Source organism: Lasiosphaeria miniovina (assembly GCF_030549165.1).
Source record: "Lasiosphaeria miniovina strain SMH2392-1A chromosome Unknown B0T26scaffold_1, whole genome shotgun sequence".
Taxonomy (NCBI): Eukaryota; Fungi; Ascomycota; class Sordariomycetes; order Sordariales; family Lasiosphaeriaceae; genus Lasiosphaeria; species Lasiosphaeria miniovina.
In genome coordinates, this window is record NW_026848220.1 from 4,009,499 (window position 1) to 4,026,425 (window position 16,927).

The window sequence follows — 16,927 nt, forward strand, 5'->3', positions numbered from 1 at the left end:
CTGGCTGGCTGGATGTTGGAACAATGAATTGAATAAAAAGGTCGGACCACCCTGCCATTATGTCCATGTCCATATCCATGGGCGACCCCCTCCTGCCGGGTTACTAATAGCCAGCCTACCTACTTTACCCAACATACCTACTAGGAACGTGAGCTGCTTTGCTTTCCCCGGGAATTGATATTCACTTTTATCTCTTATATCCTCTCTCTTAGGCACCACAAGTATCGTCTGGCAAGAGAACACTTACAGTTTCGAAGCTGTAGCTGCCTATCTCACCTACCCTACCTACCTTAGCTATTCATTAATTCTGGGCCCGAAACTCCGGTATGGGGTTGGTCGAAATAGCGGTGGACCATGTCTCCATCAAGTCAACGCTCCTCCTGCTGCCAGGTCTCCTCCTAGGCTGGGTCGTCTTCAAGACATGTCAGGTGGCATGGCAGAACTTCAAGCTGTCGAGAGGCCCCGGCCAAAGGGCGCCCAGCATCCCGTCAAGGCTGCCATTCGGTGAGTCGCAGTGCTTTGTTTCGTGGCAAGGGGTTGGCTGGTTGAAGTAAAAACATGTCATCTAACCAGTCACCGCTCAGGCATCAGCATCGTTGCCGAGACTATTCGCATGGCCAAGCAGCATCGTAACATTGACTTCTGGAGGGGCGTCTTCAGCTCGACTGATGCTTGGACTGCGGAGTGCCGCATCATTGGGCAGCGCATGGTGTTCACGGCCGACCCCGAGAACATCAAGGCGATCCTAGCCACCCAGTTTGCCGACTACGGCAAGGGCGCGCCCTTCCACGCAAAGTGGAAGGACTTTCTGGGAGATGGCATCTTTACCACCGACGGCGAGCAGTGGCACAACAGCCGCCAGCTGATCCGGCCCCAGTTCGTCAAGGACCGCGTCAGCGACCTCGATGTCTTTGAGAGCCACATGCAGATCCTATTCCGCGCCATCGCAAACGGCGGTGCCCTGAACGGCGAGGACCAGCCCATCGACCTGGCGGCCGGGAACGGCAAGCCCGTCGACATTAGTGACTTGTTCTTCCGCTACACCCTGGACGCGGCTACTGACTTCCTCCTCGGCAAGGACATCAAGTCGCTAAGGTGTGTCTTGCTCTCCACGCCGAAAATGCCATTCATATTCTCTACTAACCACCTCCCGCAGCACTCCGGTCCAAGAGTTCGCCGAGGCGTTTGCCGAAGTGCAGCGGGTGCAGAGCCTCATCGCGCGGACGGGGCCCCTGTCCAGCTTTGTCAACCGCAAGACGTTCTGGAAGGGGATGGAGGTCATCAACACCTTTGTCAACCAGTACATTGACCGGGCGCTCAGGCTGAGCCCGGAGGAGCTCGCTAGCAAGTCCAAGGGCGAGGCAGGGTACACGTTCCTCCACGCCCTGTCGGGGTTCACAAGCGAGCGCAAGGTGCTCCGCGACCAGCTCGTGGCCGTGCTGCTGGCCGGCCGTGACACGACGGCCTGCACCCTGTCCTGGACCATTTACGAGCTGGCCCGCCACCCAGACGCCGTCGCCAAGCTGCGCGCCGAGATCCTCGAGGTTGTGGGACCTACCCGCGCCCCGACATATGACGATCTCAAGAGCATGAAGTACCTGCAGAACGTCATGAACGAGACGCTTAGGCTGTACCCTGTTGTCCCCTTCAAGTAAGCCTTTTACTTTCACTCACTCCTCGCACAACTTTTCTGACCTTTGACGTGTGTCCCTCAACACAGCGTACGACTGGCGCTCAAGGACACGACGCTGCCGCGCGGCGGCGGGCCCGACGGCAGCCAGCCGCTGGCAGTGCTCAAGGACAACCCCATTGGCTACAGTACGCTGGTGATGCAGCGGCGAGCCGACTTATATCCCCGAGTGAGCGAGAAATTCGCCGACCCGGCCGTCTTCTCGCCGGACCGCTGGTTCCACTGGCAGCCCAAGCCGTGGCAGTACGTGCCCTTCAACGGCGGGCCGCGCATCTGCATCGGCCAGCAGTTTGCCCTCACCGAGATGGGCTACGTCCTCACCCGCCTCTTCCAGCGCTACGACCGCGTCGAGAACTACATGGCCGCCGTCGACGGCGGCAGGCCCACCCTCAAGGCCGAGATCGTGCTGCAGCCCGGCGACGGCGTGCGCGTTGCCTTCTGGGAGGCTCCAAAGTAGGGCTGTTGTGGTTTTTAGGGGGTTTGTCTCCTAATTAAATGAATTCACGATGTTTTTGTCTTCGGCATTTCCAGGGTGCGGTTGGATGTATGATTAGCCATGGTGACTTGGAGAGGTGGATTTTGGACGCCGAACATTCTGGAAGCGGCATCTGGCAGTCTGGATATTAAGTAGCATACGTTGGCAACATGCGACCCTCTGCGGTTGAGGTTAAGGCTGGGTCAGGGCTGCTTTTACATAACGCAAGTTTTTAAGAAGTCGAACAAGCACAGAACGTAATGAGCCCAATTGGTCAGTTTGAAAGCCTGGGACTCTGGGGATCTATTGGCTGGGTTGGGTGATATGCAAGAGTACAGCACGAGAGACACAAAATCCTCGTGAGCCCTCTTTTCTGTAACAACGTAGAGAGTTGTTGACGGACTTGCCGGTGTAATGTGATGATTTAAGTTACCGCTTGTACATACCTTGGACGCAAAGCAGATATCCATATTTCGGGTTGGCAGAGACTCTCGTGTTAGGCACCGCAATTTGTAGTTTCTTGGCCTTCTTTCTTTTCCGTTTAAAAAGGAAAAAGAAAGAAAGGGATTTGACTTTGCTTGTCATTTTCCTAAACGAATATTTACCCAAGCTCAAGTTCTAGAAGCCCGCTAGCAGAAGATCGAGAACCTGGAGCTACGGCTATTCCTGCCTGCCTGCCTATTTACACACAAATACCAATACCATCTCAAGTGCTAGACACATACCTAGGTACCCAACTCCCCCATGCACCACCACACCACACCACATTAGCTACATACGAAGGTACCCAGTCTACTCCAGCCTAAAACTCTCACGCACAGCGGCGCCGAACCGGCGGATAGCCTCGGCCATGTTCTCGGGCGTGGCAGCGGCGAAGGTGGCGCGGAAGAAGAGGTCGGTGGGCGGGCTGGCGAGCTCGCCGCGCTCGGTGCGGAACCACGACCCGCGCGCCACGAGCACGCCCTTGGCGATGCACCGGTTGAAGATGTCGTCCTCGATGGCGAGGACCGACTTGGACCCCGCGTCCGGGTGGGCCTCGTGCGCGATCTTTAGCCAGTGCTGTGTTGTTGTTTTGTTAGTTGCCCCTTTTTCTTCTCTCTTCGGAAAATGGGGGATCTGGTGCGGTGTTGTAGAGAGAAGAGATAGGAAAACTCACAAACATGCCCGCGGCGGGCGGGTCCCAGCTGACGACGTCGCGGGGGAGGTGGGCGGAGCAGGCGGTGAGCAGGACGTCGCGGCGGGCCGTGTACTCTTGCCGCAGGTGCATCAGCCAGCGCAGGTAGCCGTCGTGGCCCCAGTGCGTGTCGAGCAGGCGGTGCAACAGGACCTGCGAGACGCCGCTGGGCCCCTGACTGGCGACCTCGGCGTGGCGGATGTAGCGCTCGGCGACCTGCTCCGACGCCGTGATCCAGCCGATGCGCGACCCCGGCACCACCACCTTGGAGAACGAGTCCATGCGCAGCACGCGCCCGTCCGTGTCCATGCTCAGTAGCGACGGGATTAACGAGGCTAGAAAGTCCTCGACCGACTCCTCGTTCGCCGGCAATGTCTTTTGCGCCCCCGCCCCCGCCGCTGCTTCTGTCTTCCCTGCATACGGCAGCATCTGCAGAAAGTAGTACGGCTCGTCCTCGATGATGAAGACGTCGTGGCGGCGGGCCACGTCGTAGATGTCGCGGCGTCGCTGCTCGCCCTGGGTGGCGCCAGTCGGGTTCTGGCCCGACGGCACGGTGTAGAGGACGTGCGGGCGCCTGGCACCCCCTCGCTGCGCCGGGTCCCAGTCGCGCAGCATGGCGTCCATGGCGTCGGGCAGCAGGCCCTGGGCGTCCATGGCGACGCCGAAGAGATGGATGCCGAGGGGCGCGGCGGTCTCGAGGGCGGTGGAGAAGCTATACTCCTCAGTGAGAACAGCGTCGTGGCGGGCGCGGTCGCATAGCATGCGGAGGGCCTGCTCTAGGGCGCCGGTGCTGCCGACGGTGAGAGCGCACCGCCAGTCGGCGTAGGGTGGGCGGCACACGAGCTCCGTGTGTTCGGTGACAAAGCGCATCATCTGCGCCGACCCCATCGATTGCCCATAGTTGAGCGCGATCGACAGGTCATACTCGGACTCGCCTGCCGCTACGTCGTACTTGCCGATGCGCAGCTCCTCTCCGAGCTCGCGCGTCGCCTCCTCGGAGAAGTGCGGCGCCCGCGGCACCTTCATGCTCAGCGACTCGATGGGGAAGTTCTCGGCGCAGGGCAGCCCGCCGCCGAGCGAGATCAGCCCAGGCTTCTTGAGGTGCTTGGCCGCCTGCTTGAGCATGCAGGGCTCACGGGCCTTGCTCTCATCGGTGAGATGGTCTGTACGCGGTGTTAGGGTCTGGCCTGGGTCTGAATAGGGGGAGGGTCGGAAAGTAGAAATGAAGAAGAAGAAGAAAAAAAGAGAAAAAAGAAAGGAGGCAACGTACGGTCCCACCTCTTGGCCTTTGGCTTGCCTAATGACTAGAACACCAGCCGACGGCGATGTTAGTCCCCTTTCCAGCAAAGCGACAAAAGGGGGTGGGCGAATAGAACATAGAACATATAGGCGCAAGGGTTAGGCTTAAGCATGAGCAAATGCATACGGGACCCTTGAACATGTCGCTGTCCGAGTAGGCAGCGGTACCAGCGACGAGCCTGCCGGCCTTGGCGCGGCGGTTGAGGATGTCGGCGATGGTGACATGGCGGGGGTTCTTTGGCGCAAGAACGGGGGTAGCAGCAACGTCTGGGACGAGGTTGACCGCGGTTCCCAGCGCCTCCGGGCTGTTGTCTCTGAACTTGGAGTGGAACAGCGACCTGGAGACGATGCTGTTGCGGATCTGTATCCGCGATGAGGCGGGGCGTGGCGCTGGTGATGATGGGGTTGGCCGTGTATTTTGTATCACTAAGCCGGTGACGCCGCGGGCGCGGGCGCCAAGTCCAGCTGATCTCCGCATTTCGGTGCTTCCGATGCCTCGGTGCCCCAGGCACGGAACGAACTGTAATGCAGTGAGGTGGCAAATACAATATGAATAAAAAATAAATAAAAAAAATAAAATAAAAAGAAACCTTCAGAGTCCCTAGTTTATGTCGCAAGAAAGGAAAAGAATACCCAATGTCAACATGGTCGACGATAACGCTGAGGGCACCCCAGTCGGCTCTCTGCCCCCAGACTGATAAGGGTCCGATGGCGGGGTTGTTAGTGATCACGGGGCTAAAGACGGCTACCAACGGGCTGGAGGGACGCCTTTGAAGCCAACCGCGCCCTGGTCTCGATCTCCCCTGTAATACAGTACGTAACAACAAGTCGGACAACCTGACCCAGTGAGACAAAGACACCTGTCTTAACTAAGCTATGTGTATGTATGTACAATTCTAATTCATGACTACCTTGGTTTTGCATCCATGTACATGCGGGAGGAGACCAACCTCCATCATTAATTTGCTTTCGAGATACAGTACCACCAAGACGCTGTTATCTCGCCGTTTAGCGAATCCAAGTCGAGTACACAAGGCCTTTCTTCCATTGTGCTTCCAGACCTGCTGTAGATCATGACTGAGATGTGCTTTGTCCACAGCTAGGCTTCCGCGAGTGACCTGAGTCGACATTTTCTATTCGCCTTCTCCTCCCCATGCCAAATCCCGCTCCACGCCTGTGGATATCGGCTCCTGTATGTTGCTAATACTCCGTAGTTGGTTCGTATATTGTGACTCAAACAGCCCCGAGATTCTGGCCACGTTCGAGAACTGACCACCAACCTCATGGCGTGGAAGAGTCCGTAAAACTCCTAGGTTACAGACGTGTGCCCTCTTTCCTTGCGGGGCGTGTCTGAGGCTGTACTTCCGACTGTCCTGGCTAACGACGTCCAGTGGCATCCGGTGGACGGTCCAGGAGAAACGTCTCCTATCCTGATATCATATTCCGGACTTGAGAGAGAAAAGAAATATTCGCTGGCCTGTAGTCGCAGATCAGATTACGTTGGCGCTTACCAAAAGCTTACCAAAGGAAACCTTGACGCTCCAACGCAGTATATGCAATAGTAAACCTCCTACCCGTCCCAGGTAGACATTGCACGTCGAGAGGACGAGATACAAAACCGCGGCTCTAGTGTACATGCTGGAACTCGCTCCTTTGCCCGTCGTCACAGGGGGCCGAGCAGAGGGTAGTTGGACCTGTTTGACGCGTGGTCCGAGACCGAGACCGGCTCCCGGTCAAATCCAATCCCGATGGGTGATTGTCCTGGCAGTTCCTCATTTGGCTCCGGGGTATGCTCGGAAGTGAAGTATCCTCGCGTTAAAGGGTCCCAATGCGCCCGACACTGGCCTGTACTGGAGAGAGAGATGTCCGATGACCCAGCCTCAGTCTCAGCATAGTACTGAGACGACGGCCCACACCGGGCAAAGTAGAGGGGGTTGAAACGATTGGACTGGCTCGGCGGCCGACGTTTTTGGCTGCCGAAGGCTGCCCGGAAAGGGTCGTCGCTCCAAGAATCAACTGACACGCCCGAGAACTCATCCGGCGTCTCCACGTTTCTCCCACAGGGACAAGGGCGCTCGGTGAGCTCATAAATCCCCACGGTGACCAGGCTGGAGCAGACAATAAAAAGTGGCATCCACGGAACGAGGTCCGTCTTTGAAGGCCCGCCGGCCAACACAGCTAGCAGCAGCAGGACCAGCATCACCGGCACCGAGTATGGGCCGATTCTGGGCATTGTCAGTGAGTGCCAGGCAGCGATGCGTGCGCCCGGTGAAGGCGTTACCTCACAAACGGCCTAATGTGGAGTCCGTGGAAGACAACAGCCGTAAGCACGAAGATGGAGAGGGTGCTGGGCCCCGGTTAGCACCTCATCGACGAGCATTGGTGAACGGCCTTACACGGCGCGAAACCAAAGCCCTTCGGCATGCGCCAAAGGGAACAAGATGGCGCTTCCAATCATACTCCCGGCGGACAAGATCTTGGAGATCTGGCAAAACACCCCGCCGCGCGATTCCAGCCTCCTGTGCGAGTCAAGGACGCCCTGAAGGTGATCCATGGGGCGGCTCATAGTGGCCGAGCTATAGCGTCGGTGAGTATGAGAGAAGGGGTGTGAGTCCTTTGGCTCCGGTGACCCGAGTCAACCAGAAGATGTGGATTGAGGACTGTGGGAGCGAAAAGGAAGCTTGAGTAGAGTGGATGGGAGCCTGGTCTCGCCGTGCATCAAATCACAAGAAAAAGGCAAGTTCCTTTTACGGGTCTGGCGGGATCTCTGTGGTGTAAATACCTGGAAACCTGACTTGACAAAAGCACGCGGCACCAGTTCTTCGTGTTTCTTAAGGCTGCTTCTTCTCCCTTCCTTTTCTCCCGTTTGCACCGAGAAGCACTGCCTCGCTCAAACTCGACAGAGAAAGCACGCTTACCGACATTGCGGGGAGCCAATAGAACATTATGTGTTGCAGGTCGCGGACCCCGGTGGTTCGCACGACTTCCTCGACTTTTGGTCGTCGGGCAGAGCCCCGACTCTTTGTGGTAGTGCTTATTGGTGTTCGTCTGGGCGGATGCCGTTCTGCCTTGGGGGCGCGGCTTCGCCTCGCGGGTCTCGGATTGGCTAGCCAATCTCGGTGAGTGTCGTCAGCCTAGCAGTTCGCCTTTTTTGCCTGCTTTACCTCACACCATTCTTTGCCTTGGGTAGGAACGCATGATGTGGAGAGACATCGAGGCAACCTCGGATGGCCTCCCCCGTATCTTGACCAAATCGGAAATAAAGACGCATGCACTCGGGCGTGAGGAACGTGCAGTTGGTGCAGTTGCCCGGCAGGATTGGCATCACGCAGGCGTTCCGGCCGAGCCATGACAATCATAATCTCCTTTGAGCTGCCAACCGGTAAGGCTGGTGATTCCGAGGACAGGAAACGGGTAGTCGGGCTTTGTATGTATTTAGAGGTGCGCCTCTACACCGTGTAGGCCCTGCGTAGAGGCTCTCGGGAGGCCATGGCCGCTCGGTCCTCAGATTCCTCGAGTAGACTTTGAGGCAATCATTCTGCCGTCAAGCCACCTACCGTTCCAATGAATTGCGGTTCATGCTCTTCACACCAAAACGCCGAGGATCCCAGCCAACATGCGGGGCCATGGACTTGGTTGTCGGAGACCTCTGAGATCGGCCTCGGGGCTCTCTGCAGTATTGTGACTTGGCGCTTCACTGTTCAAAACGATTTGACACGAGGAGACAGCAGTGTTGGTACCAAATCTACCCCGGAAGGACCACATGGCGTTCCTTGGCTGACCCGGCATCCGTTTTAGTCACACGAGAATCACGGTGAAAGCCGCACTGTCGACCTTCTTCACCCTTCTCCAGGCCTCATGCTTTGTTCCTGTCTCCTTTTCGGCTGTTGCGTGTCATCGTTTGCACATCGGCGGCAAGACAAGGATCCCCTCCAGTTCGCCGTTTACATGATTGTGCTTGCCGCGGCCGCCATCATCGGATATGGTCTTCGGGCGAGCTCGAACCTGATATTGCTTGGATATCTCCCGTGGGCGACATGTTTAGCCATGGCCATCAGCATTTCCGGACATAACCTTCACCGGCGGTGGGTAGTCGAGACCAGGAACGCCCTGCTCGACGAAGAGAAGGTCCGACTGCTGGGCTGAGTCTCGGCCGGAGGACATCCGAGTGGGCAAACAGAGCAACGGCCATTTCTTCGCCGGCGAGGCTGGACAACTCCCCTGGAAAGCGAACGAAGCCACTAAACCAGCCATTTTTGGGAGGATTGATATGGAATATACGTTTACTAGCCATGAACGCCCTCTCCAGCAAAGCCGGCCCTTATGATCTGGAGACGCAACATGGTTAGACTTACAAGTTACGGGGTTACTAAAGAGTTGTTGCGGACCTTTGGGACCGTTTTCGGCATTGCTTGCCTTGAATTAAAAGAAGTTTGCGTTGGCAAATGGCATCCTAGCTCAGCCTTGGCTTGCTCGCCGGTTCGTAGATGAAACTGATGCCTTCATTGAGCAACTGAGCGATCGATTCTTTGGCCCCGGGACTTCCATGTTTTGTTTATTTCGGTTGATATGAGAAATGAATGTCTTGATGTTTAAGCATGTGAGTGTCGAGTGTCGAGTGTCGAGCGAAGAAAATGTAAAGTTTGAAAGCATCCCAAGGAGTCTGACAAAGAAAGCGCATGGCGCACGCGACGGACGATGGTCTCGACCTCGGAAGATGCCTGAGGTGGCTCGGTTTGGTATCCAGTATCCGTACCTACCGTAGGGCTTCTTCTTTGCTAGGTCGGTATTTCTAGGTTCTTCTTAAGACGCGAGCTCAAGTTTATTAGTTATCTTTGGTAAGGTACCTTAGTCTTGCTGCCAGCTGGGTGTGCCTTCCTGTCCTGTCGAGGGCATGGACGCCAGATCAGGAAAATACTAGCCCATCAGGCAGGAACATTACTACTCGGAGAAACTTTGTCGCTTCCAGTCCATGTTTCGGTTTCAACCCACCCGCAATCATGCCGAACTTCAAAATGCACGTGGCTTGTTCACTTTTTATTTGGATAGCCCTTTGACTGGGCTGTTCTTGTGTCTATTCTATCTTGTTCTATTGTTTCGCTGGCTGAATTGAGTTGCAACTCACGGAGAGCCTCTGCAAGTATCCCGTACCCGAGAAATATCAGCTCACTATCGGTGGGGGGCTCTATTCGCTTTCCATCACCAAAGAAGCGGGCAAACAATTGATCTGTGGGTGTTTGAGCCGGAACTGTGCTCATTGAAAGGTGAGTTGAGTGGGTCGCCTGAAGTGCCGCGACTGGTGGGTTCTTCTGTTCGGGCAAATGTCTAGAGTGGCTTAAAGTTGATGGTTTCCTTTTAATCGGTTGCCGTTATATAGTACGGATATGGATACAGAGTAATAAACCCAGAAGGGGTTCTATTGACGTCGAACATCCGTTCTCGATTTGACAGTCGTTAAGGTATGTGGGACGGACGCTGGGGGCCGCCACGTAAACTGACCAGCCACCCGCATAACGTCTTGGCCAACGTTGGCGTGGGCGGTGCAAGCCACGCGCCCCCTGCTGGCGCCAGTGCTGTCCCCCCAACCAGGGCGTTTCCCCAAGCACCCAACCTCCTTTTTTAAACAACAAGAGAAAACGCACCCACAGAAAGGCAGGATTCGGCCTTGGAAGTGGTCCACACTCCCACTCGAAGCTGCTCTACTGCTGATGACGACGTTTTCTCGGAGGTTGGGATCTCGATTCTCGTCCGTCTGATTTGGCGGCAGTGCTTGCATTTAACCCATCAAAAAGCCGGGTTGGGAAACGTAAGGTAGACCTGAGCCGTATGCACAATCAATGCACCTCTACTGCACCTCTACTGCGCCTTCCCGATCTCCCATTACGAGTACCTGTCTCGTCTCGGTTCTCTGCCTTTTCCTTCCGTGATCCGCATCACCGGCACACACGCAAGTTTCACTCTCGAGACCTGTACCGGCACAGAAACACCGTGTCTCAATTGATTGACGCGCAATAACGCAGGCATTTGTGTCTGGGGCTCCGAACCTTATTTGTATCACACACGAACCCGGGTCTCGAGGCTCCCCCATTCATCATCCACCCATCCGTCCATTGTTCCATTCATCCATCCATTGACCCCTCTTATACGGAATACGTCACTACCCCATACCTCACTGAAGGTACTCACTTGCTGCCTTCGCTTCCTACAACAGCGCAACACCACAGGCCACAATTTTCGCCTCAACTGCTTCCCCCAACAAGGGCCGAGCCTAACCTAGAGCCACGATGGCGTCCTCAAGGCGCTGGAGGGTTGCCGCGACGGCGGTAATCGCTGCTGCGATGCTGGCCAACGCAGCCTTTGCGCAAACTTGGAGCTCATGTAACCCTTTGTACACAAGTACGCACGGCTGGCCCCTGAACCGCAAAGCTTTGATGGCCTAGCTCGACTAACACCACCACAGCAACCTGTCCGGCCAACACGGCGTTAGGCATGAATGTTGATGTCGAGTTCACTAACGGAGCGGTCAATTCGTTCGTGGCAAGCGGTGGGATACCCACGTACGGCGCTGACGGAGCCACATTCACTGTTGCCAAGTCTGGTGATGCGCCTCAGCTCACAAGCGTCTTCTACATCATGTTTGGCCGCGTCGAGGTCACCATGAAGAGTGCCCCCGGCGCCGGTATCGTGAGCTCTCTGGTGCTCCAGTCGGACGACCTCGACGAGATCGACATGGAGTGGCTCGGCGCCGACTCGACCGAAGTCCAGACCAACTACTTTGGCAAAGGCCAGACTGGCTCGTTCAATCGCGGCCAGTTCAACCCCGCCGCCAACAACCAGGGCCAGTTCATCAAGTACACCATCGACTGGACCGCTGACCGCATCATGTGGTATGTCGATGGGACCGCCGTGCGAACCCTTACGTTCAACGACGCCGCCGGCCAGTATCCCCAGACCCCCATGCAGATCAAGTTCGGTGCATGGTCTGGCGGCGACCCGTCAAACCCCTCCGGCACCATTGAGTGGGCGCGTGGTCCTACCGACTATTCCAAGGGGCCTTTCTCCATGTCGGTCAAGTCCGTCGTTGTGAGTGACTATTCGACGGGCAAGTCATACACGTACGGCGACACATCGGGTACCTGGCAGTCCATCAAGTCGGACGGCGGCACCATAAACGGGAACCTCGGCAAGGCCGGGAGCGTTACCGTCACGGCTAGTGCTTCCGCCGTCACATCGCTCTCACCATCGATCCCAGCCGGCGGCATTGGAAGGGGTTCCAACAGCGCCACGTTAACCCAGACCGGCTGGCCGTGGGTCGCCACTGGCACCCCTTCGAATGGTGGTTCCACCATTCCGAGCGGCTGGGTCATGACGCCAGAAGGCAAGATTGTCCCGGCCAGCTCGAGTATTGTCAGTACGTTAACCAGACCCTTATTGTGTCCAATCTCCTTTAAGTGGTGCTAACTCTGCTTTTTAGAACCGCCTCAGCTAATTCTACTACTCATTGGGTCCGTTGTTCTCGGACTTTTCGCAGTTGGTTGGTGTTAATGCCATACCACGTCACCCTCTTCGATCATGCGAGCTATCCCGCGATGCCAATTAATTGCTACACCCCCTTTCTCGCGTTTCAACGCCATCACGCAACACCCCCGAACAAGTGCACCCGCTTGCAACGATCAATATCACCCCCGACAACCACAAACCCACCCATCGGTGGATCGAACCATTTTTCCGCCAACACTTGTCTGCATTTTAGCCTCCTGATACGATACCCCACGAGATCAAAACGAAAACAGAAACAAAAACAAAATGCATTTGGAAAAGGCGTTACTAATCCTCGGCACGCATTGTATTTTTCACACGAAAATCCCTTGGCACTGGCTCAGGTTCTCATAACCTTTTCTTTGGTAATAAGGGTTCTTGGGAGTTGTAGAGAAAAAGCAATGGAAAGGGTGGGCCTGAATTAAACTGTTTTATTTTTATTTTGATTACCTCTTTTCCTTTTTGGTCATTGTACTCACGGTGTGGAGTGATAGATTGATGGACGGACAGATATTTTTCTTTTTTGGATACCCCTTTGAAGAACGAGAGCTGGCTGTGGCAGTTGGATGCCTGAACAAACCAGACGTAAACAGACGGCCGAGACGAACCTATGGCTAATGACAGGTAATAATACGCGTTGTATGATAACGGGCAGGCGGCAGGAATAATTGCATAGTCTAGGCAGCAGTTTGTAACATTTGTATATATATCAAGTCTGGTCGCAAACCGAGCAGGACTATAAATAGTGCATAAGTTATTGCTAAAGCTCATTGTTCTGTTTTAAGTGTCAAGCCATCGCTTTTGACATAAAAGTCCTCACAAATATTTGCTGCTTTTCTCTAGACGCTTTTCTCTAGACCAGTAAGCAGATCCGATAAAGCGCCATTCCACCACACAAAAGCCTCTGCCATACGCTGGCCGAGCCAGTGTGCGAACTAGCGAAAAGGACCAACGGCCAATCTAGAGTGCCATCTCAACTAAAGAGGAATACAAATTTCGCCTAGCTATCCCGCTTTTCCGTCAACGCCGAGTACCTGTCTTTGGCCCCAAAGTCTAGCCTACGAATGCACATATGTTAAATTTGAGTGAGCGCAAATGATTCGCATCGTGAGTCTGTGCTGTATTGATATGGGCTGACCGATCGCATCCATGCGATGGCCTAATGCTGCAAGACCAAAAAGAGAAAACAAAAAAAGCAAAGGGTAGAGGGGCGCGACGCTAGTTGCGATGCAACCCTTTAGAATTCCCAGTCACTGTCGTCACCAACCGACTCGATAGCCCACTTGAATTTGTCGCGGAGAGTCTTCGAGAAGAACTTCTCGATCGGCACGCCCGAGATATTTGAGAAGATGACAGTGAGACGGGGGTCAATATAATTCTGGCAAACGTGTTAGCAACAGACCCTGTAGCTCAAGACGAGCGAGCGAAACTTACGATCTTGGATGTGCCTAGGGCGACCTCCTTATTGCCCTCACGATCGGCAGACTGCAGCTCGAGAACTTGAATGCGTTCATCGTACTTCTTGACGGCGGCGATGAACTTCTCAACTGTTGGACCCTTGCCTTCAGCCTCGACTTTCTTCGTTTTGTTCTCCTTCTTGAACTTGGCCTCGAGTTCCGTTGCAGCCTTTAGGCGCTCCTTGAGCTCCTTATCGGGCAGCGGTTTCTCGCTGTCGGCCTTGCGTTTCTCGTTGTCCTTCTCAAACTTCTTCTGGATCTTGGTCCGTTGCTCCTCGACGAGATACTTCTGGTGTTGCTCAATCCATTCCTGATCTAGGTCGGCCGGAAGCTGGAAGTACTCGGCACCCTTCTTCTTTTTCTGCTTGGGGTCAACATCCAGTATCATCATCTTTGCACGCCATTTCTGGTAGTGTAGGCCCTTAATACGGTCGCCTAGCTTTTCCATCTGTGTCTCGTGCCCGGCACCAACTGTTCTCTTGTGGTTGCAGAGTACAGCCACCTCGCGATTGCAGTCGTTGTAAAACTTGATTTTTTCAGCGACCGACATCCCTTTGATCGTTCCCATCTTCTCACGAAGCAGCTTCGACATGGTGTACGATGCGTTGTAAGTACGAAACACCTTTGCGGTTAGCCCGGGCATGTAGCTCGACAGGTGTTTGTTGAGTTGGCCGGTCTGCAAGCTGTGTCAGTAGGGGGGGAACTGATTTCTACCTCGGGTCTTCAATTTTGACTCACGTTCAGTCTGTCGAAGATATCATCGCCCTCTTCCTTTGGGGGCTTCTTGAAGTGCCTCAGGTTCCTGAAGACCTGGGGGATCACTTGAAACTCATTGTAAAAGCGAATGCTGTCTTTGCCCAAAAAGTCGAAAATAACAATGTCCGGCTCCTGGAGCGTGACGTGCTCAAATTTGAGGGAGCAGCAGCCGACCGTCTCGGCCTCGTTGTCAGTGTCCTTTTCGTTACCGGCTCTCAATGCGAACTGGTCAATAAGATAGACGGCAGTTGCACGCTGGCGGTCCGCCATGGCGTCTGCCTTCAGATCCCTAGTATAGTCGGCGCGAATGCGGTCGATATGCTTCTTGAGTTCGCGGGCTTTCTCGAACTTCTTGAAGTCGGCTTGGCCTTTGACGGCACTGTCGGCTGCCAGCATCACGTACTTGTAGTTGCCATTGACATTCTCTTGCCACATGGCCAGCCAGGTCGCTTTGTTGTCGTGCTGGACAGCCTTCCAGTGATGGCCCTTTGGAGGCTCCGGTACCTTGGCATCCTTGCCAATGTTTATGGTAACCTGCTCAGGCATGACACGCCTCTTCACCTTGCCAGTTTTGGGATGTTCTCCTCGGCCGCGGAAAAGGCCCGGAACTTCGATGCGGAAATTGCCAACTCTTTCCTTCCGCCCGTCCCACTTGCAGTACTTGTAGGGTGCTTCCAGTTTTTCCCTCTCAGCAGCATCGGCCTTCTTCTCAGCAGCAGGCCGCGCCTTTTTGGCATCGTTGATAGTCTTGAAATGTTCGTAGATGTGAGTGAAGTCGAGCTTCTCGAATTCCTTGATCTCGACTTTGTTGCCACTCTTGTCCTTTGCGCCACCCGTCTGCTTGAGAATGTCCTTGAAGTCGTTGAAGAAATTGTTCTGGAAGACCTCGTTTGTGACGTTCTGCGTCGAATTCAGCATGTTGCCAAAAAAGGTGGCCACCTCTTCGGCTTCAACGTGCAGCTCGACTGGCTTGCCATCATAATACATTTTAACGTTCTTTGGCAGTGGCTTGTAGAGGGGGGCGAACATGACACCGTTGTGTTCAAGTGTTGTCCACTTGATCGAGTCGTCCTCTTTCTTTGGCGCATCCCACCAGCGGTACTCTTCCTCTGCCTCATCGTCGCTATTGTCTTTTGACGACTCAGCCTTGAGCTTGGCTGCGGTCTTCTTAGGAGTAGTAGCTTTGGCCTTGGCTGCTGGAGCGGCCTTCTTGGCGGCCGCTTTCGGGGTTACAACAGCCTTCTTGGTCTTCTTTGCGATGGGCGCATCTGAATCCGAATCGGGGTCTTGCTTGACGCCATTCGACTTCTTGGCTGACGCTGAGACACCGTTGGACTGTCTTCTCTTCGGTTTGGCGAGGGGCTCGTCGTCAGATTCGTCCTTGATGGACTTCTTGGGTGTTGGCTTCTTAACTTTTGAGTCAGTAGGGCGTAGCACCTTGGCCTCCTTGGCGGCAGCTTTTTGAATGCTAGCCTTTTTTTCTGCTAGCTTTGCTCCCAGAGGTTTGTCGTCATCCGATGACAGGCCCATGGCGGTTTCCTTATAGGACGGAGGCAGTTTGCCATTCTTATGGGCAATCGGCTCGTCGTCGCTTCCTAGCTCCGCCTTGTGCCTGGATTTTTGGCGTTTGGCCTGTAAAAATTAGCTCTGAGCCAAGCCGCAGTCCATATTATGTCGATTTTGCCTCGAGAACGGCTTACTAGGGGTGCGCCGTCATCATCGCTCTCTGATGCGTCTCTGTAGTTCACTGCCTGGCCGATGGAACTCCGTGACTTTCGTTTCGCAGTACCATTGGCTGGCTCGTCGACATCCATAGCACCACCTGGTATTGGGCCATTGCGAATGGAGATGCCGGGCGCACTGCCCCGAGTCCTGGATGGCGAGGTGACCATTTTACGGCCGGAGGACTTTGAGCCCGCGGGTGCAGAAGCTACCACCATCATCGTTAGTACACTTGTCGCGTGAATGAGGATGCTCTTGCGACGCAGACCCTGCAGAAGAATGCCACCGGGTACCGTTGGTCAGAAATGACACGTCAACCAGACCCGCTCACCACCAGTGGGTGCAACGACGAGAACACGCAAGGGCACGCGCGCTGGGGGTGTGCAGTAAAAACTCTTTTCGCGTCGCACAAACTAAAGTAGAGTGACGACATGTTAGAGAAGGTTCAACTTACCGTTCCCGTTTGCTCGTGCCAAGGGGACATCGTCGTCAGAGCTGTCGGAAGCCATGGTGAAAAGCGAAGGGGGGGTTTCTTTGAACTCAGAAGTAGGAAGGGGAAGGCGGACGCGGCGCAGAATTGGAGTTAAGGCTCGCAGTGGTTGAGGTTGAGCAACGTTGGTTTCTTGAGCGAAGGAGTGTGAAGAAAGTAAAATAAAAAGCCTAAGCTTTCTCCTGCGCCAGGGCGAGCAGAGGCGCACGGCAACCCTCAGTCCGCGTGATGGAGTGGAGCGAAATGAGCGTGCAAAGGAGGGTAAGGGGTGAGCAAAAGGAGGGATTCGGAGCGAGGAAGTCGGGGCCTCGGGGGAGACGAGGTT

General features: G+C 54.9%; 6 protein-coding genes across 6 annotated transcripts; 3 read left to right on the top strand and 3 right to left on the bottom strand.

The window, feature by feature from the left end:
• Window positions 1–326: 326 nt before the first annotated feature.
• B0T26DRAFT_632850 (cytochrome P450) lies at window positions 327–2,147 on the top strand (the record flags this gene model as incomplete). Its single annotated transcript, XM_060436481.1, has 4 exons — window positions 327–504; window positions 585–1,095; window positions 1,157–1,651; window positions 1,721–2,147. The coding sequence occupies 4 exons, from the start codon at window positions 327–329 to the stop codon at window positions 2,145–2,147; spliced, it is 1,611 nt and encodes a 536-aa protein (XP_060302982.1).
• Window positions 2,148–2,666: 519 nt separating this feature from the next.
• Window positions 2,667–5,283, bottom strand: B0T26DRAFT_687118 (aromatic amino acid aminotransferase). The gene is made up of 4 exons (XM_060440927.1): window positions 4,766–5,283; window positions 4,610–4,643; window positions 3,322–4,502; window positions 2,667–3,224 (listed from the first exon to the last, which is right to left on the bottom strand). The coding sequence occupies exons 1-4, from the start codon at window positions 5,114–5,116 to the stop codon at window positions 2,958–2,960; spliced, it is 1,833 nt and encodes a 610-aa protein (XP_060302983.1). The 5' UTR covers window positions 5,117–5,283; the 3' UTR covers window positions 2,667–2,957.
• Window positions 5,284–6,400: 1,117 nt separating this feature from the next.
• On the bottom strand, window positions 6,401–7,120 carry B0T26DRAFT_610740 (uncharacterized protein; the record flags this gene model as incomplete). Its single annotated transcript, XM_060435895.1, has 3 exons — window positions 6,401–6,863; window positions 6,920–6,985; window positions 7,035–7,120. Coding segments are annotated over 3 exons (615 nt in total), but the record flags the coding sequence as incomplete, so codon positions are not given.
• A 1,082-nt stretch (window positions 7,121–8,202) lies between these two features.
• Window positions 8,203–8,784, top strand: B0T26DRAFT_635564 (uncharacterized protein; the record flags this gene model as incomplete). Its single annotated transcript, XM_060436735.1, has 2 exons — window positions 8,203–8,370; window positions 8,437–8,784. 2 exons carry the CDS (start codon window positions 8,203–8,205, stop codon window positions 8,782–8,784), a joined length of 516 nt encoding a protein of 171 aa, XP_060302985.1.
• A 1,884-nt stretch (window positions 8,785–10,668) lies between these two features.
• Window positions 10,669–12,354, top strand: B0T26DRAFT_54437 (glycoside hydrolase family 16 protein). Its single transcript, XM_060435576.1, has 3 exons — window positions 10,669–11,034; window positions 11,099–12,049; window positions 12,113–12,354. Exons 1-3 carry the CDS (start codon window positions 10,923–10,925, stop codon window positions 12,181–12,183), a joined length of 1,134 nt encoding a protein of 377 aa, XP_060302986.1. The 5' UTR covers window positions 10,669–10,922; the 3' UTR covers window positions 12,184–12,354.
• A 1,060-nt stretch (window positions 12,355–13,414) lies between these two features.
• Window positions 13,415–16,282, bottom strand: B0T26DRAFT_633878 (uncharacterized protein; the record flags this gene model as incomplete). Its single annotated transcript, XM_060436577.1, has 4 exons — window positions 13,415–13,555; window positions 13,612–14,310; window positions 14,373–16,022; window positions 16,091–16,282. 4 exons carry the CDS (start codon window positions 16,280–16,282, stop codon window positions 13,415–13,417), a joined length of 2,682 nt encoding a protein of 893 aa, XP_060302987.1.
• Window positions 16,283–16,927: the final 645 nt, after the last annotated feature.